Below are 18,450 nucleotides of genomic sequence, written 5' to 3' on the forward strand. Positions count from 1 at the left end.
TGTGTGTGTGTGTGTGTGTGTGTGTGTGTGTGTGTGTGTGTGTGTGTGTGCAGACATACCTGTGGGAGATGACCAGCGGTGTAGAGGAGATTCCTCCTGGTATCGTCAACAAGGAACACATTATCTTTGGGAACATGCCGGACCTCTACGAGTTTCATCACAAGTCAGTAAAGCTGTGATCTGCTTTATTCTGTACTCCTAACAATCCACATCTGTTAATTTGGTTGAAGATTACACATCCCAAGTTAAAATCTGTTTCCGAAGTAGTGAATCTCTCTGTCTCTGTACAGTATCTTCCTGAAAGAGTTGGAGAAGTATGAGCAGCTTCCAGAGGATGTCGGCCATTGTTTTGTGACTTGGGTAAGAGATTTTGTGAGAAGTTGTGACTTGTATTGTTTCAGTTTTTCTTTGTGTTCCTCACCTCATATTATACCTTTACCACTCAAAAATTGCACTAATGTACCATCATATTTTTAATTTGTTCTGTTTTCATCAACGTTTGTTTCCTATGTGACTAGGTCCATATTAAGTTTAAATAACAAAACATATGCAGTACACGAGAACTATGGAGTACTACACTTTTTTTTACAAAGTGGTTGTTGCATCCAAGACTCTTGATAAGTCGTGAGCAAAGCACTGATGTTATTTCTCCTGCCCAGGCTGATAAGTTCCAGATGTATGTGAACTACTGTAAGAACAAGCCTGACTCCACTCAGCTCATCCTGGAACATGCTGGACCCTACTTTGATGTAAGTAACTATCATTGTTGCTTGGAGTAAAATAAGTTGTGATATTAGAGTTAGGATGAGTGCTCTTCCTTTTAGAATAACAAAGACTGTAGCTCAAGAATGACATGTGTCTGTTTTCCCTTTTTGATTCGCAGGAAATCCAGCAAAGACATCGCCTGGCCAACTCCATCTCCTCTTACCTGATCAAACCAGTCCAGAGAATCACTAAATACCAGCTCCTTCTCAAGGTATGGCAAAAAAAAGGAACTTAATCCATCATCAATATCATGAATGTGTTCTTTACTTGAGTTAAATGTCACTGTGTGTATGTCTCTGTTTGTAGGAGTTGTTGACATGCTGTGAGGAGGGTAAAGGTGAGATAAAGGATGGTCTTGAAGTCATGCTGAGTGTCCCCAAGAGAGCCAATGATGCAATGCACCTCTCTATGCTGGATGGTAGGTATACACACCCTCTCACTCATATGTTCTTGGATATTGATAGTCCCTGTACATGTGGTTTGATGTGTCCTATTAAATAAACCTTCAGCTCGCTTTTTTGAATGCGATCATGTCGCTCACATTCAGCACAAACTACTCGGCTTTGCATCAGCAGTTACTTCATTCAACGGCTATCCATTTGCCGCCTTAGACTGACTCACATGTTTGCACATACTGTATGTACACACCTGCAAACACCGCTAAATGGCGCGTTTCCTCATCTCTCTTCACTACCTCAGGGTTTGATGGGAACATAGACTCCCAGGGAGAGTTGATACTTCAGGAGTCTTTCCAGGTATGGGATCCCAAGACTCTGATCCGGAAGGGTCGCGAGCGACACCTGTTCCTCTTCGAGATGTCCCTGGTCTTTAGCAAAGAGGTCAAAGACTCCAATGGGCGCAGCAAGTACCTGTACAAGAGCAAGCTCTTTGTAAGTAATTTACTGTTTGATCAGACTATATTGTTTCTGTTTTTTCCTACCACTTAGGATAGTGGAGAAATCATATAAAATGTACTATTTATGGATGTTGCTAGGAAGCTTTGCATCACACATAATGTTAAAACCACAAAACGTCACTTGATGATATTATACACCAGTAATTTATTATTGTAAATTTCAGTGTATTGATTACAGCTTGTGTCGCTCATGTTATTAGACTCTTCCTTGGGTCATATCAGGTTTAGTGGGTCCAATGTATAAATATATAAATTCAAGACTGACTCTAGCTAAAAAGTGTGAACGTAAGACCCGTATCCGTTCAGGATTGATCCTTAGTTTTTAGAAGTTGGGTCAACTGGAGGACCTCTATGCCACACATTGTTTTAATTTTGTTTAAACATTGTTATAGCATGATTTTATTTTATTTTTTTTTTATTTTATTTTATGTATCATATAAATTTGCTGACATCTTATTCACCCCCTTAGACATCAGAGCTTGGAGTGACAGAACATGTGGAGGGAGATCCTTGTAAGTTTGCCCTGTGGGTGGGCAGAACCCCGACTTCAGACAACAAGATCGTCCTCAAGGTATATCAAGATGTGGATATTGGTGAAGATAAAGGGTCAATGTTTGGCTACTGCATTCATATTAACATAAGAAATATAAATTTGAATAATATTTTACAGTATCTGATATAATTTATCAATTTAGAACTGAGATCCCAAATATTTTTGCATCATAAGGAGCTTTAGTTCCACGTACGGCTGTGCACTAAATGTAAAATAGAACCCCCCCCATATGATTCCCCTTCTGCAGAAGAGGCCAAGTTGTTGCATGGATAAAGAAGAGTCGCTCCATGTCTGTATTCCACCCCCACTAAATCTTACATAGTCCCCTCTGTTCAGCCAAGAAAGATCACTCCCGGTATGGGGGTGGAGTGTTACTTTCTGCTACTTATTCACTCATCACACAGAAACATTAGCATAGCAGTTGATGGGTCATAATCAAATCTCCCAAGCAACTTGCTAGTTCTCGCGCAGTGAGTCAGAATCAATGTTTTATGCAGGGTCTGTGTGTAGATGTAGATGTGTTTGTTTCTGAGACTGACAGAGAGAAATACAAAAACGTGTGGATACCAGTGCATGTGTTACAATGTGTGAATATGTGCTGTACAACTATCTGTCTTATTACATAGCTTCTGATGATCATCTTAATCTGTGTGTTATGTAACATGGTGCTTCTGCAGCCCTGGTGTTGCTGGTTGCTAAGTGAAGGAGGAAGAGAAGACACAGCTGAGTGTAGTAATATACTAAAGGCAGTGTCGCATTGGATCAGTGATGTGAATAAACACAAGGCTGACAATAAGCGACTCTCTGTGGAACACAAGTGAAGTATATGAGATGCAGTTAACGTCATTTCACAATATTTCTGAATAGTGACGTGTGACTCAAGTACAAGATGGCAGGGATCAAAGCACTTGTGGGATAAGACAGACCTATGTAATTTGCTTAATTAAACTTGATAGTGTGCAATGGGTCAACAATTAATTAATTCAGGCAAAATGAGCAGGGCAACAGCTTAATTTCCCTCTGCTGTTCGCTACTGTTTTTGCTGATTTAATGTGCTGTCCATACCTCTATATGAAAAAAAAAACTGATGAAAGACCTGCCTACACTGCTGATATAACACCTGTAAATACTAGAACATGTAAATCTAAACTTTGTCCAACCCAATCATGTGTTATATCCCAGGCTTCAAGTATTGACAACAAGCAGGACTGGATCAAACACATTAGGGAGGTGATCCAGGAGCGAACTGTCCACCTGCGTGGAGCTCTAAAGGAGCCCATCCACATCCCTAAAGCCACCACAGGCAAACACAAAGGCAGACGGTAAGCTTACAGTGTATAATTCTGAACGTGAGTTTTTGTTAATGTTGTTCATGAGTTTAAATGTTAATTATGTCAGCCATCATGAAATTGTAATACAGTAAAGTTATTAAAATATCAACGCAATAACCAATATTTCCAGTAACAGATCGATCAAAATGTAATTATATATTAATGTAAAAGTAAAGATATAATGACTGTAATGATATTGCATCCCTGCAGGGACGGAGAGGAGCTGGACAGCCAGGGAGACGCCAGCAGCCAACCGGATACCATCTCCATCGCCTCACGTACATCCCAGAACACACTGGACAGTGATAAGGTTGGAACACACACAAACACACACAATCTCCAGGCATTGTTCATCCTCAAGATGTAGTACGAAGCACTTTAGTGATACACCAAATAGCAATTATTTTCAGTTTTAACTTTAATTTCCCTGCACATGCCACAGCGTTCAGTTAATTCAGTCAGTATGTAGCTAATCTGTCACTAACTATCGGTCCATGTCATGCCATCACACATCGGAAGCTGCAACCTGGTTAGATGCAGGCAAGTCTCTACAAGTTGCTTCCTGTGAAGTTGTTTGATTGTGTTAGGAGGAAGAAACAGTCCATCTCACAGTGCTTCAAAGCTGTGTGTGTGTGTGTGTGTGTGTGTGTGTGTGTGTGTGTGTGTGTGTGTGTGTGTGTGTGTGTGTGTGTGTGTGTGTGTGTGTGTGTGTGTGTGTGTGTGTGTGTGTGTGTGCGTGTGAGAGAGAGGCTTTGCTCACTGTGAACAGGGACAGTCGGTTGTGGTTATATCTGGTAATCGCACCACAGAAGGCTTGTCCTCCTACGCTCAGTATGAGCAACTGTAAAGCCAACACACACACACACACACACACACACACACAGCATACATAGATAACAACATTTCCATACTTTTATGTCATACTAATTATAAACTGTAGCTGTGCACTCTTAAATGAGGTCATTATTTTCACACTTGAATTGGATTTCTCCCAGCTCGGCCTCATACATAATCAGGAAAATAAGTTAAATACCTTATAGTGCTTACTGCATCTGTTTATTTAACTGTTTGCACAAAGCTCGGCTCTGTGGTTGTGTCATAAAGTATAAAACCAAATTGTAAAAGTGAGCTCTGTGTGTGTTTGTGTATGTGTGTGTTTATCCCTATTGCAATGGATTATCCACTTGTGTCCAAACTAATTAAAAAATCATTGTTCAGTCGAGGACATACTCTCAAGCATAAATGTTCAAGACACACGCAATAACAGATGCAAGTATACATGTTGCGTCTCTATCTCAGAATGATTCTCTCTATCTCTCTCTGTGAGGACTCTCAGTGAGACCTCTCATTCAAGAGGCATTGACAGTGGTGTGTGTGTGTGTGTGTGTGTGTGTGTGTGTGTGTGCCTGTCCGTGTTCCTGTGTGTGTCAATGCTTTAGTGACTGACTTGTGTGCGAGCAGCTTCAGCCTCCCCCGCTCTCTTCACAGAGGATGCTCGTCTGTATGCCAGACAGGAGAGCACAGTTTTAAGTCCTCACAGCGATCGATTTCACACTTTGCTTCAAACATAGAAACATTAGGATAATATTCTGTGTTTTCTCTTCGAATTTTTGTTGATCAACGGATATTAGTGAGCAAAAATTGTGGCAACAAAAGGATGGATTAACCGTTTCGGGGAAGAGACAGACTACAGGGATTCGTTTAAGCTTCAATAGGCTGATTGTAAAAACCCACAGAGGAGTGCTGTTGACTGTGGCAGCAACTTTTTTTCTGACCTTGGGATGTTATAATGGATCAGGATTGTGATTATTTGGGACTGTTATCCCAGGGGAAATATTCCACAAACCGTTTAATAACTTGCCTTATTTTCCAGACAGCTTATGCTTAGCTAGTGGGCAACTTCTCATTGTGCTCTAGGATATTTTTAGTGGATTGCTGTAGATATCAGACACTGTAGAGTTTTTTTAAGTTTTTGGGGACTTCTCTTGCGATGAGGGAGTGGAAAACAATGGAAAGGCTGGAGGACAGGATTTCACATCCAGTTTCTCAACTCCTCAGCTCTTTGGCTTTACCACACTACCAAAGGGTAGGTTGCAAATATTGTGCTTTGTTTATATTCACTGCTGTGACATTTACAAAGTGAATATCTTTGAAATGATCAATATAATCAATACCTCCATTTCAACACTAGAAATAGGGAACACATGTTCAATTTAAGCAGGATCAGACCTTTGAAAGCATGGAATGTGAGAATGTGTTTTTTAGTACAGTATGAGGCTATTATTATCTGTATGCCTTATAGTATAACTTATGTATAAGACTTTTCTCATCTGCCATTTAGTCATAATTTAAAAATAATACTCACAAGATGATTTTAAATAATGGAGGGGTTTACAGTTCAAAATTCTTTGATATAAACATATTTACTTTTTTACTTTTTCTTGTACCATGGAATACATGAACTGAAAATTATGCTAATTGAAGAATTAGGAACTTAAAAACTAGAAAATAAACTAGGCCTATTGCTTTGAAAAGCAAAGAGGACAAGCAACACATGATTGGACATTTGTGGTATTTTGTGGTAATTTGTGGCTTTGTATTTATTGTGCTCAATAGAGCCAATTATTTGTAACTATGTCTCAGACAATACATAATTGTATATGCTTTTGTAATTCATATTATTATAATACTCTCTATTGTACTGTTTCTGTATATCTGTCATTTGTGAGCACAGAACACTTGCTGTTAGCACAAAGATTGGAGCCTTGATAGCAACATGCAGCTGCATTTTCAGTCATCTGATACTGCCTTTCTTTTCATAGACACTTGGATGTTCAGAGTCAGGTCGTCAGAGTGACGTTTTGTTCAGTTGTGCTAGAATGAGTCACTGATCATCAGTGCATGTAGACTTCCGCTTCAGTACCTGTGCTGTTATCAAAGGATATTGTGTGTGAATATTTTGCTTTTTATTCTGAGAGCCCATTCATTCCATTTTGTGATGTCGGAAGTAATTTTACTGAATGACAGTGGTGGACGAAGTATTCAGACCCTTTACTTAAATAAAAGTACCAAGAGAAGAAGTGTAAAGTGGCATAAAAAGAAAATACTCAGTACGACTTAGTTAGTTACATTCCACCACTGCTGAATGGCCATGCTTATTGAAATCAACTTATACTTAAAAAAATATTTGTGGCAATGTTATTAAATGCAGGAGAAAAAATGACAAATTGAATTTATGTATATCTTTCAAGTGTGCTGGTAATCGATACTACCTGGACAAGATACGTATAAACAGTTACTTGGAATATGAATGTTTTCAATTTCTCATTCCTCCTTAGTCACATTAACATAAATCAAATCACAGTTTATCATTTCACACATGCTCACTTTATTTATCTTCACAATATTTTGTTTTAGGACTTGTTGGATGTACTTTATCCTCATAGATAGTCATGTGGAAAGTGCATTCATGCTTTGTGCAAACTTGCACAGTAGAACTAAAGTCAACAAATATCAGCATTTGTTTACAGATAAACAACAATAGGTTTTCACAGACATCTTTCTTCCATTTCAGCTGTCCGGTGGCTGTGAGTTGACAGTGGTGATCCACGACTTTTTGGCCAGCAATGGTGGCAGCAGTGGGGAGCTGACAGTGAGGCGAGGCCAAACTGTGGAGGTCCTGGAGCGACTCCACGATAAGCCAGACTGGTGCCTGGTGAGGACCACAGACCGCTCTCCAGCCCAGGAGGGTATCGTGCCCTGCTCCATGCTCTGCATCGCTCACTCCAGGTCTTCCATGGAGATGGAGGGGCTCTTCAACCACAAAGGTAGGATGAGAATGTTTTCGTATACACACACTGTTAGGTGGAATCGAGGAACACCTGGACACATCAAAACATTAGGAAAAAGCTAATTGGATGCATTTCATTTTTGGAAACAGCAAAAGTGGCCTGCAGAATATTTGTGTATCACCAAACAGCTGCTTGTCACATGTATCCATATTTGGACACTTGAAACATAAGGGAAAGCTAGTGGGATATATTTTTTTGTTTAATATGAGTGATAAGAAAGACAAGCACATACCGCATACGGTGGGATGGGTTCTGAATCAAATAAATATTGCGTTAAACGGTTAGATCTGCACACCAAATAGCTCTTTTTTTAATTATTGATTTCCATTCACGTTTAGAGCACCAGGCTCTTCCTCAGACTTCATTTATTCCTTGTTGCAAACATATAACACCTTCAGAACCTTAACTTCTCACCAAACAAGCATGGGAAAGCGCAAACATGTATTTATAGGTGTTGCTATGCTACTGTGGAAAGCCCAGCACAGCTATCTTTTAATTATCTTAAAGCACTGACATCTGCAGATCTGATTACTGTCAGAATCCTGTATATTGTCTTGCTCCTCCATTGTAACAAACATAAGCTGTTAAACAGCCTTGTGAAGGTGCAGGATCTGCATCTGTTGTCTTGCCCAAAGGGTTTTATTGAGAGGATTCGATAACTTGGTCCCCAAGGTTCTTTTCCAGTATGTTTGTGTGTGTGAACATCACATCAGCTGTGGTAACAATACCATACATCTTGATGAATGTTGTCCTGCCAGATTCTTAATATCCCATAGGATACAATTTTGAGCACAAAATGAATAACATGATAACATGTAAGTTTAATTGTACATTGTCCCCTAATATTGAATATTGATAAAGGGTTATACAATATAAAATGAATAATAAAAATGATGCCTTGCAGTGTAGGCTTGATCATAATGGCTGTATTTTGTAACTCCATTCCATCCGATCTTCCGTCCTTGAAAGTCAAAATTCAACTACAAACTCCTTGAACATGTTTTCGGTTCCAGCTCTCTGACAAAGGCCCTGTAGCTGATTGCAATGGCTGCTAGGTGTTGTTGTACTGGTTTCAATGGATTCTTCACACAGACCTGAGCTTTGACGCTAGGTTTGTTAGTCTTATGAGCTGCTGTCATTATGTCTTGTCAAACGTTTCTGCTTGTGTCTTTCTGCCTTTATTCTGGAGGGATGGGTGGGAGCTGCACTGCTTGTTTCTATGGTAATATACAATACAAATATTTTGCTGGCAGTCTCTCTGAAGTCGGTATGAGAAAGGTTTGCATTTGTGTTTAAAATGGTAGGATGCCTGGATTGAACATACCGATACTCACAACTTTTGAATCAGCTGAATGATTTCTTAGTACAGCACAGAAAGAAAGGTAGAATTTATTAACTACTTATTTTATATTTTTGACTTCAGCTTCACTATAAATGGCTGTTTGGCTTACAGAGGCTCATGTTTTTATCTGTCTTTCCTCGGTCCCTTGTTTGAGCCTAACCAGCCCTCACTGTTTGTGTCTGTGTGTATGTGTGGTCAGTAGGGGTGATGAAAGGAGAAAGACGAGGATGACTAAAAACGTCTTTGCTACTTTGTCAGCTTTTTCTATTAACTGACCAACCATGTAGACCACTTTGTCCAAAGTTATGGAAAGGTGACGGTTTTGGGGATTAGTGTTCTCCGGGAAATCCCCCCTTTTCCTGCTGTGTCTCACACAGGAATAATTGACTGTTGGGGGGCAATGTCTGGAATAACAGAACCAGGTAGAATCAAATGATTCACATACAGAAGGATAAGCCTGTAAAGTGACAGCTGGTTGTCTGCTCTGATTATAGGATGTGTGAAATAACAGTAGTTCACACTGTATGTCCTCAGTGTGTGCGTGTGTTTTCTAAATGTTTAATCAAGCCCTGTGTTATTCTGCTAACTGCTGAAACATGTGGAAACCTACACATTCCTGTTAAATCAAGTTTAGAGCACTTTCATTTGCACTCACATCACATTTTCAGTTTGAATATTGGAATTCCCCTGTTTACCAAAGCATGAAGGTTGACTCTCGGTGCCTCTCATAATGAAATAAAGACAAAGGTACAACCAAGGTAGTGGCGGTGTTTTTGATTAAAGGACTCTGTAGGTAACAGAGAAGTTTATGTGCGCGTGTTCTTACAGGATAGTGTGTTTAGAGCCCAGGGAGACACACACAAGCACACTCTTACAGTTGAACAGGGAGGCCTTTGTGCATCTAGCCTGCATCTGGACTGCACAGTGTGTCAGATGAAGTGAAGATGTAGGAAAACAGAATCATGCTTTGAATATAAATGTAGTAGTTGTTAAGACACTCCAAAAAACTTAGATTTGGAAATTTCAGAAAAATGTTCTGAAATTTATAACCAACCACTGAATATGAAACACTTAACATTTTGCTCTTTGCTTCTCTTGGATTTCATAACCAAGTCTATATTTGTTCCAAGCATACTGCACCTCTTGTATGCATCCTAATGCCTGTAAAATATGCACTCGCCAACACAAACCGAGTGGGTGCTTCTACAAAGGGTAATACGGTAGATGTGCTGCATGTTTGCAGACATCCCCTTGGAACAGAGAGGCACAGTGGAGGCTTACCCAATATCCTCACAGCAGCCCACTCACGAGAGAGGGAGGGAAAGAGATATATAGAGAGAGAAAACATCCTACTCTCTAATGCTGCATTTGACTTTTTCTTTTTCCTCATGCCGGACTTCACACTTTCTCTCTCTGGAATTTAAGCTGCGCAGTTGCTTTAGATTTGTTTTTGTTATTTAAAAAACAATTAAGAGGTTCTGAATAGAAATGATGTTAATACCTGTGGAGATGCCGTGAGGGGAAATGCCAATTCAGAATCTGAAAGCTTGATATTTGACTGACATGGCCCATGGAATTCAGTCCCTCGTGTCTCTAAACCCATTTTGCTCCATGGATTCAGCACAGGGAGGACACTCTGACAACTGCAAGTTCTGGCTGCTGGACCTTGGTAGGTGACTGGATCATGTGTAACACATGAATAAAGGCGTAATGTGCAGAGCACCAGTCATTTTCTTGCTCTTCTGCTTCTAGCAGGGTAGGTTTTGCTTCTTATTGGCTTGTTATGTGAAGATAACAGGCAATTTCTGCTTTTTTTAATACAATACAGTGGGAAAAAGACAGGAAAGTTGTGACAGAAAAAATACATAAGTAACTATTTCCTCTAATTCACCAGTTTGGCTTTACTGTTTGTCATTTTATCATGTTTTTTTTACAGTTTGGGCTTGTTTGTTGAGATTTTACGCCAGCTATTTCCAAATGGGTTTAACGCAGAGAGGCATTTACTAATCAAGTGTGGATTATGTTGTGGCATAATGGCAGTGAAAGTAATTTGTTGAATGCACCCTTATGTGATGAGATATTAAATCTACTGAAATCTCAGACAAGATTATATCTTTATGCCTGACTGTATGCCAGGTCAGGCGGGAGCTGCACAGATGGGCAGAGAGTGTTATTGTAGAGCCCAGGGAGAAAAGACATTAATGAGGTCAGATAGAATAGAGGAGAACAGAATTGAACAGAAAAATGAGGAGCTTCTCACATTACAGATTCTTGTTCGGTTTAATGTTTCACAGTGGTCCATCTGTTATAGTGTGATAAAGCTTAAACTAGTTTTGCCAGAATATGTAGCGGGTGGTCTCTAAACTCTCCCACATCTCCCATCCCAACTCCACGCCCTCTCTAACTACGGCTGTTGGTGGCAAGCCCTCACAGCATTTTTTGAGATCAGCTAGCTAAAACCCCCCAGAGCTTTCCCGCACGCTGCACCTCCACCCTTGAAAGCTTGTCTCCAACCACACCGTCTGATGTTTGTGTGTGTGTCTGTGTGTTTGTATTACTTCTCCTGGAGGAAGATAAAAACACACCAAAGATGCTCCCCTGGTGACACCTTTGGAATCCCAGGCATGCTTCTGTGTAGCTGCACAGACCTTTGGGATCACTCCAGCTGTACGACTGCCCCTCCCCTCCCTCCTATTCTTAGACACATGCACACACACACACACACAAAGTTGTAAATCTATCTTGCTCTTTGCAGTAGGGTGAATTAGCATTATGGGTAGCTTCCAGATAAATTAGCAAACATCTGAAGACGCAGTGGAAACCATCATGGTGGACTCTTGGTGGGTCTATCAGCCCACAGAGTTCCACTGAGAGGATGATATTATAACAAGGTTGAATACAAATCTGATTTGCCTTTGCATGTTTAGTATCAATGCGGACTTCTGTATGGCCGAGCAGATTGTGGGGCAGTTAATAGATATTTTAAAGTTTTTATGTCTATATGCATTTAAAGTATGTATTGCATGTATGTACACACAGGCATATCCATTTACTATATGTAATCACATACAGTTTGTGTACCCTGAGCAAAACACTAATGATACATTCAGATATAAAAGTATATATATATATATATATATATATATATATGATCATCCCACTTATCTCAGCAGTATGATGCTCTAATCAGCCAACTGATGAATTAACCAGTAGATGACCAAAATGCTTCCAATCCCAAATTGTTCCAGAGAAAGAGGACTTGTTTAATATTTGAGTTAGTATAATTAGTTGAGCAAAGATTAACAAATATCTTACTACATGGTTTTAAAAGCTGTCGTAGGCCAACTAGAGATTTCTGACGGAATTTTAGAAAATGCTGTTGAAAATGTTAAAGAAAAGTTATAGCCACTGTAGATGTTTACAGAAGATACTGACAATGATACATTGTCTTAATAGGGTTTTGCTACATTAAGTTTAGTCTCTTGCAAATGAACGTCCATTCGTTTTTTGTATGTAGTGCCAGTCTATCAACAATATGTAATTGTTTATGTATTTATTGTTTCTCCTACATTCACAAGCGTAGCAGGTGGGATTGTTGGGTCCAGATGCGATCTTGGTGTTTTTATGATGTATTTTTGAAGCGCAGGATTGAAGAGTATTTAAGAATCATGTCTTAATAAACGCAGTTCGGCTTTTAATTTCATGGTCCAAACGCAAATATACAACATATTCCTGTAAATGTTACTCTTATTATAAAAAACAATGAGGCAGCTGAACTCTTAGCATCACCTATGCAAAGAAACTATGTGTCCCCCATTTTTGTTTCCCATGACTGCAATGCTGACCAGCTGTTCCTGAGGTGTCACCATGCAAGGCAAAGGGCAAAGGTCATGCCCTCTGTGTGCGTGTGTGTGTGTGTGTGTGTGTGTATGTGTGGCCCTGGGGTTATTTTCTATTGAGTAGGAATGTGTCAGGGCCGCTGACCCCATGTTTCACCCATTTACACTCCTGTTAGAACAACCTCTTCAGTCTAATCAGAGACCTGATATAGCACCAGATGCTTATCTAACATTCAAAGTGTGAACATTGTATGACACATAAAGGACGAGAGGTTATAGCCAAAAGAACCTCAATAGCCATAGTTTTTAATCACTGAAGCTATAAATAATATTCACAACCTTTTGAGGCATTATTCCATCACAACTGAAAGCACAAAGACAATGATGTATGTTTTGAATTTAGTATTTGAGTATTTCAATGACATTCAAAGAGATACAAGTAATTGTTTCTCACTAGAAACCCATATTTGGTTTGAATTTACAGTGTAAAATATATGTCTGCTTAACTTTCCCCTCAGCATCAGATTAAGGGATACTCTTAAATCATGCTGTTACCATTTGTTCAACTGTGAGGTCATAGTAGGACCTAACAATCCAACACTGGTGAAAACTCAACATGCTCATATCGTAATATTTTTATATTTTTTATAGAAATATGACATATTGCACACTTCAAAATGTAAGACTACTACTACAAAGATATACAAGTTATTGATACTCACCAGAACCCCAAATTGGTGTGAATATACAGTGAAAATATACATTATATACAATATACAAAAATACATTAAAACCCCTAATAATTCAAAGGCCTCGTCAGCACATGAACTTTTTGCTTTTAGTATGAATAATGGATTTAGTGTGCTGTTATCCAGTAAAGTAACAAGATACAGAACTCAAAAGTTCTGATAGTCCTTGGAGACCAGCAATAGTAAATGTTAAGGTATTCTTACAGTTCGAAATAGGCTCCATGATTGTACCCATGATTAAAACATTCCATGGCAGTATCGTAAAAAAAGAGTTATAACTGTGGTTTTCATTCTTTACTGCAGGGAAGAAAAAGGCGGGTCGATCACGCAGCTCCCCTAAAAATTATACTAAACAATAGGTGGAATGTATAGATCTCCAGAGTAGTTTAAGCTTCTCCTTTCCTGGGAGATGCAAAAGTATCTGTCTTGCAGGATGAACACAGGATAAAAAGAATGATACCTTGACTTATTCAGGTTGTTGTTCTCTTGACTCATGGCTAAAATAATCTTGCAATTTAAGTATTGCAGAATCAGTGAAGGATCATGACTTTTATCACTCAGGTTTTACTGAAGATATCTGCAGATGATCCAGGCTTTGTCAGAGTGAGACGGTGAGAAGAGCCTCAGATAAGATGGCTTTAGAGTCTTAATGGTCTGGCAGCTTCTTGTTATTCTGGGAACTGTGCTTTCTTCTTCCCTTGCATGAGATTGGAGAACACATGCTTTATATCAGCAGAGCGCTGTAAAAATAAGTCTCCCAGAGGCTGAATGACTGACACGCACGTTCACAGGCAAATGCAGATGCAGATGCGTTCATTCAGGCTGTGTAAAAGTGTCCAATGAGGGAAGGCAGAATTTCAGCCATTAAGCTCGGTCACATGGTTTAATCTTTAGCAGCTAGATGATTGTAACCAATAGGCTGAAGCCTGAATCTCTCAAACCTTTTGTTCTTCAATCAAGCTGTAAAATGTAGATAATTTAGTCTTGTATCCAGAATTAATATATTTCTATATCATATTAATTTCTATATTTTGCATTGAAGTGATTGAGTGATGCAATAGGAGGATGATATTGTCCTTGAGTCAACTCCAGCCCCCTCAGAAATGCACTTTTCTTTGCAGCCCTCTCATCAGTCATGTGTTAATCTGCACAATGAGAAGATCATCTCCTGAGATCTTCCTGCACCAAGAAATCATTTTCTGATTCAGTTTAGCTACAGCTCTGATCAGCTTTGCATTTTAAGTGATAGAAAAGATCAGTTAAGGAGTGTATTCAGAGGATTTTAATGAGGGTTTTTACTCTGTATGCCCGGAATGTGTCCAGTTCCCAGTTTTTGATAGAAACTAAGAGGTGCTCTCCTCATCTGTGGGTTATTGCCAAAGTTCTTTGTCATATCTGGGGGGTTATTTTTCTTGACTCTTGTATTGGCAGCAGAGTAACGGATACTTTTAAAACATGCTGTAATCATTTGTTGATCTGTGAGATCTTACAGGAGGTCAATGCTGTGTGATGTCAGAGATGGGATCTATGTTGCACAGTGTGAGAGCACACAAAGAAATCGTCCCAAGACTCATTGGTCATATAGCTTGTTTAGCCAGTCAAGAGGTTTTGTTTCCTCATTCAGTAGCAAGCAGCGGGATTGTTGATGATGGTAAAAAAAAATGAATGAGGGAATGTCAGGGTAATGGATGAGAAAGGGGTTAGGCTAAAGACAGGAAGGAGAACAGCAGGGAATGAGCAGACAGGCGGACGGACAGGTGGATTTATCTTTGAAGTATTCAGACAAAGCCTCAAGCATCCCTTTATCCTTATTATTTTTTTCGTCACTCCATCACTAGTCGAAAAAGAGCTTAACTCCTACAGATTCCCTAAGGTACCGCCATCACTGTGAGGAGGAGGCCAGCCTGCCTACTGAACATAATGCATACAAACCCTGTACAAATAAACAAAAGCAAAATCATTTTTGTTATAAACTGTGTCTTTCCTCTGTGTTCTCTTAATACAGTATATGCAAACGCACATATGCATATACAGTATGGTGACTATAGTGTCGTTTATGATTTGTTACACAACTTGTCGCATACATTAACTACTGATTGAGTAGTTAATGTATTAACTTGATCTAGTTAATATATAAACAGAGCTTTAATGCAGAATGACGACAAATGGAATCTAACAATTGCTGACAACTAAATATGATCAAATCGTGCTGTTTTTATACATTGAGGTATATTAATAATTGAAGAGGAACTATGCCATATTGTACACTTTTTTTACTGTGTTTAAAAACATTTGTGATGTGAACAAATGTTTTAAAGCACCAGAAAACATTGAGATAGTCGTTGTCTTTGATTTTTTTTGGTGATATCACAGACCATACTTGTGATAAATATCATAATCACCGTTCTCTTTCTTTTCTTCCTTTCACCCTTAGACACCCTGTCTGTATCCAGTAATGACACCCTGCAACCAGGCTCCAGCCAAACCCTGGGTCCGCACAGCTCACCAGGGCCCAAACGTCCTGGAAACACCTTGAGGAAGTGGCTGACCAGCCCTGTGCGACGGCTGAGCTCGGGCAAAGCTGATGGCCACGTCAAGAAGCTTGCCCACAAGCACAAGAAGAACCGCGACGGCACAAGGAAGAACATGGACACAATGGTCGGCTCGCAGAAGGACTCTGATGACAGCGCCGCCACGCCTCAGGACGAGACACTGGAGGAAGTAAGAACAGATGAGCAGTGGATAACTGACCGTGTAACAACATTCAAGGAACACAGTTTTGGCTCTGACCGACCTGTCAATCATTGTTCTCCTTTTCTCTCTCTCCAGCGTATGCGTAATGAGGGGCTGAGCAGTGGTACTCTGTCCAAGTCTTCCTCATCAGGCATGCAGAGCTGTGGTGAGGAGGAAGGAGAGGAGGGGGCAGACGCTGTCCCGCTACCTCCCCCTATGGCCATCCAGCAACACAGCCTGCTGCAGCCCGACTCCCAAGATGACAAGGTGAGTGTAACAGGGCAATCTAAATACATTTATACGCAAACATTACTATACATGGTCACATAAAATGGTGTGCAGAAAACACAATGCACAATACCAACCGACCCCCAAGGGTTTATGTGTTGTTATACTGTATTTAAATGGCCAAACATGATTTTGTTCATATTTATGTAAAATGTTGTTATACTGTATTTATTTTCTTTAATGTATTTTAATGTCAGGTGGAATCATGATTTTGGGGTTTCTTTTGTCCCATATATCTATATATGTCTATGCAAATCTTCTTATATATTTTAATCTTGTTTATTTGCACAAATATAAAACTAAACTATAATATATAATTGTTCAAGTGCGATATAAGTTATATATATATATACATTTCCGAAATATTTTAAACACATTAATCTCAGGTTTGGTTTGGTTTCATAAAGAGCTCCATACAAAGCTCACAATAACACAACAAAAACTTTCATGTCGGCACAAATAACCTTTCTTTTTTCCTCTTATTTTTTTGATGGTTGCATGTTCCTCCCTTTAGCATTACGTTGATTTCTGTTCTACTTCTCTTCTTTCCCAGTTTCCCTATCTCTCCATGTAAAATCACTTTATCATCTCTGCTTTGTATCCTTCGTCATTTAACTTTTTCCTTTTACTTATTTTTATTTCCCCCAAAAACGTCATTCCCATGGAGTGTAATTGTTCTGCTGTTGCTGAAGTAAATACTCCATTTACGTGTTGCTGCAGTGGTCAGTTGTTTGTGAGACTAAATGGTGAAATCCAATTAAGTCTTTTTGTGAACGGGGGTTCCTTTTAACACTTTGCCTGCCACTAGACTGGGCTCTGTTGCAGAGGCAAAGTTTTCTAAGTATTAAGCAATACTTTTTGCTGTATATAAGTTGTCCAACCAATCATGGCGCTCGTGCTTGAAGAGCGGTCTCCTATCCCAGAGCTTGCCCTTTGACCTAAACCCTCCTCATAACTAAACCCTGTTTCCCCGAGACTAGTCTGTGATTGGCTCCAACTTGGCCCCCAGTTGACCTTTTTATTAGGGAGATCACAACCACCAAGTCCTTATTTGGACATGTGGAATATCGGGGTCCAAACTCAACAAGGGTGAGCCTGATCACATACACAGTAGTAGTCATTGAGAATGTACGACTACTGCGCTCATGCAGCTCTGCCATGTGTTACATTAGTCATGTTTACATCTTAACTGTTAACTTATTTCTTTTTTCTTTCTCTCTTCCTTTTTCCATCCCTTTTTTCAGTCTGGATCTCGTCTGAACGCTCGTCCCAACAGTTCAGAGACACCCAGTGCTGCTGAACTGGTCAGTGCCATCGAAGAGCTTGTGAAGAGCAAGATGGTGAGAAAAATCATAAACAAAACTCAGAAGTACATGCAAATGTGGGAAATTTGTACACAGAACAATTCTGATGGATTAATATACAAGCAGCACACATTCTTTTTTTTTTCTGGTGTTGACAGAGAATGGCATTATGGCCTACTCGTCATCTGTCAAGACTGTGACTCACTATGCCAGCTGTCCTCTGTTCCAACAAATGGGCATTGAACTTTGGCCAATATCACACATGCCCACTGGCTTACATACAGTATGGACACATACCAAATTAAAGATAATACAGTCAAATTAAACATGCTGTCCAAAATATATGATCACACACACATCAGCTCAGTGCCAGTTCATTTTTCCTTCATTCTTCTGTTTTCCCTGTTTTGCACGTTGTTCCTCCTCTCATTGCCTCTGTCCTCCTCTTTCCTCAGTCACTGGAGGATCGTCCCAGTTCTCTGTCAGTAGAGCAGGGGGACAGCAGCTCTCCCTCCCTCAACCCCTCCGACAACTCCCTCCTCTCCTCCTCCTCACCCATCGATGAGGTGGACGAGCGCAAGTCAAGCTTCTTCAAGAGAAGACAGTGAGTTTTAAGCCAGTGTCGTGTTAGTGTTTTGATAAACAAAAGCTGCTCCAGTTCAATCAGTTAATCATGTGTGTCTTCATTTATGTACTTATATGGGACATTTCTGATCTTCATCCACAGCTGAGTGCATTACATTTGTATTACACGTTGACAATTTCTGTTTTGTGTCCCT

General features: G+C 39.7%; 1 protein-coding gene across 1 annotated transcript in view; it reads left to right on the forward strand.

Annotated features, from left to right (window-relative positions):
• Positions 1-18,450, forward strand: part of triob (trio Rho guanine nucleotide exchange factor b) — an 84,531-nt gene that overhangs the window by 55,484 nt on the left and 10,597 nt on the right. Inside the window, exons 27-40 of the mRNA XM_054621240.1 lie at positions 54-163; positions 291-360; positions 660-749; positions 884-976; positions 1,072-1,183; positions 1,465-1,655; positions 2,151-2,252; positions 3,417-3,556; positions 3,776-3,875; positions 7,140-7,392; positions 15,781-16,067; positions 16,176-16,346; positions 17,612-17,707; positions 18,127-18,275. Of these exons, the coding sequence (XP_054477215.1) occupies positions 54-163; positions 291-360; positions 660-749; positions 884-976; positions 1,072-1,183; positions 1,465-1,655; positions 2,151-2,252; positions 3,417-3,556; positions 3,776-3,875; positions 7,140-7,392; positions 15,781-16,067; positions 16,176-16,346; positions 17,612-17,707; positions 18,127-18,275 (1,964 nt within the window). The remainder of the gene's footprint in view (positions 1-53; positions 164-290; positions 361-659; positions 750-883; positions 977-1,071; positions 1,184-1,464; positions 1,656-2,150; positions 2,253-3,416; positions 3,557-3,775; positions 3,876-7,139; positions 7,393-15,780; positions 16,068-16,175; positions 16,347-17,611; positions 17,708-18,126; positions 18,276-18,450) is intronic.

The sequence above is a fragment of the Anoplopoma fimbria genome, chromosome 20, assembly GCF_027596085.1.
Source record: "Anoplopoma fimbria isolate UVic2021 breed Golden Eagle Sablefish chromosome 20, Afim_UVic_2022, whole genome shotgun sequence".
NCBI lineage: Eukaryota > Metazoa > Chordata > Actinopteri > Perciformes > Anoplopomatidae > Anoplopoma > Anoplopoma fimbria.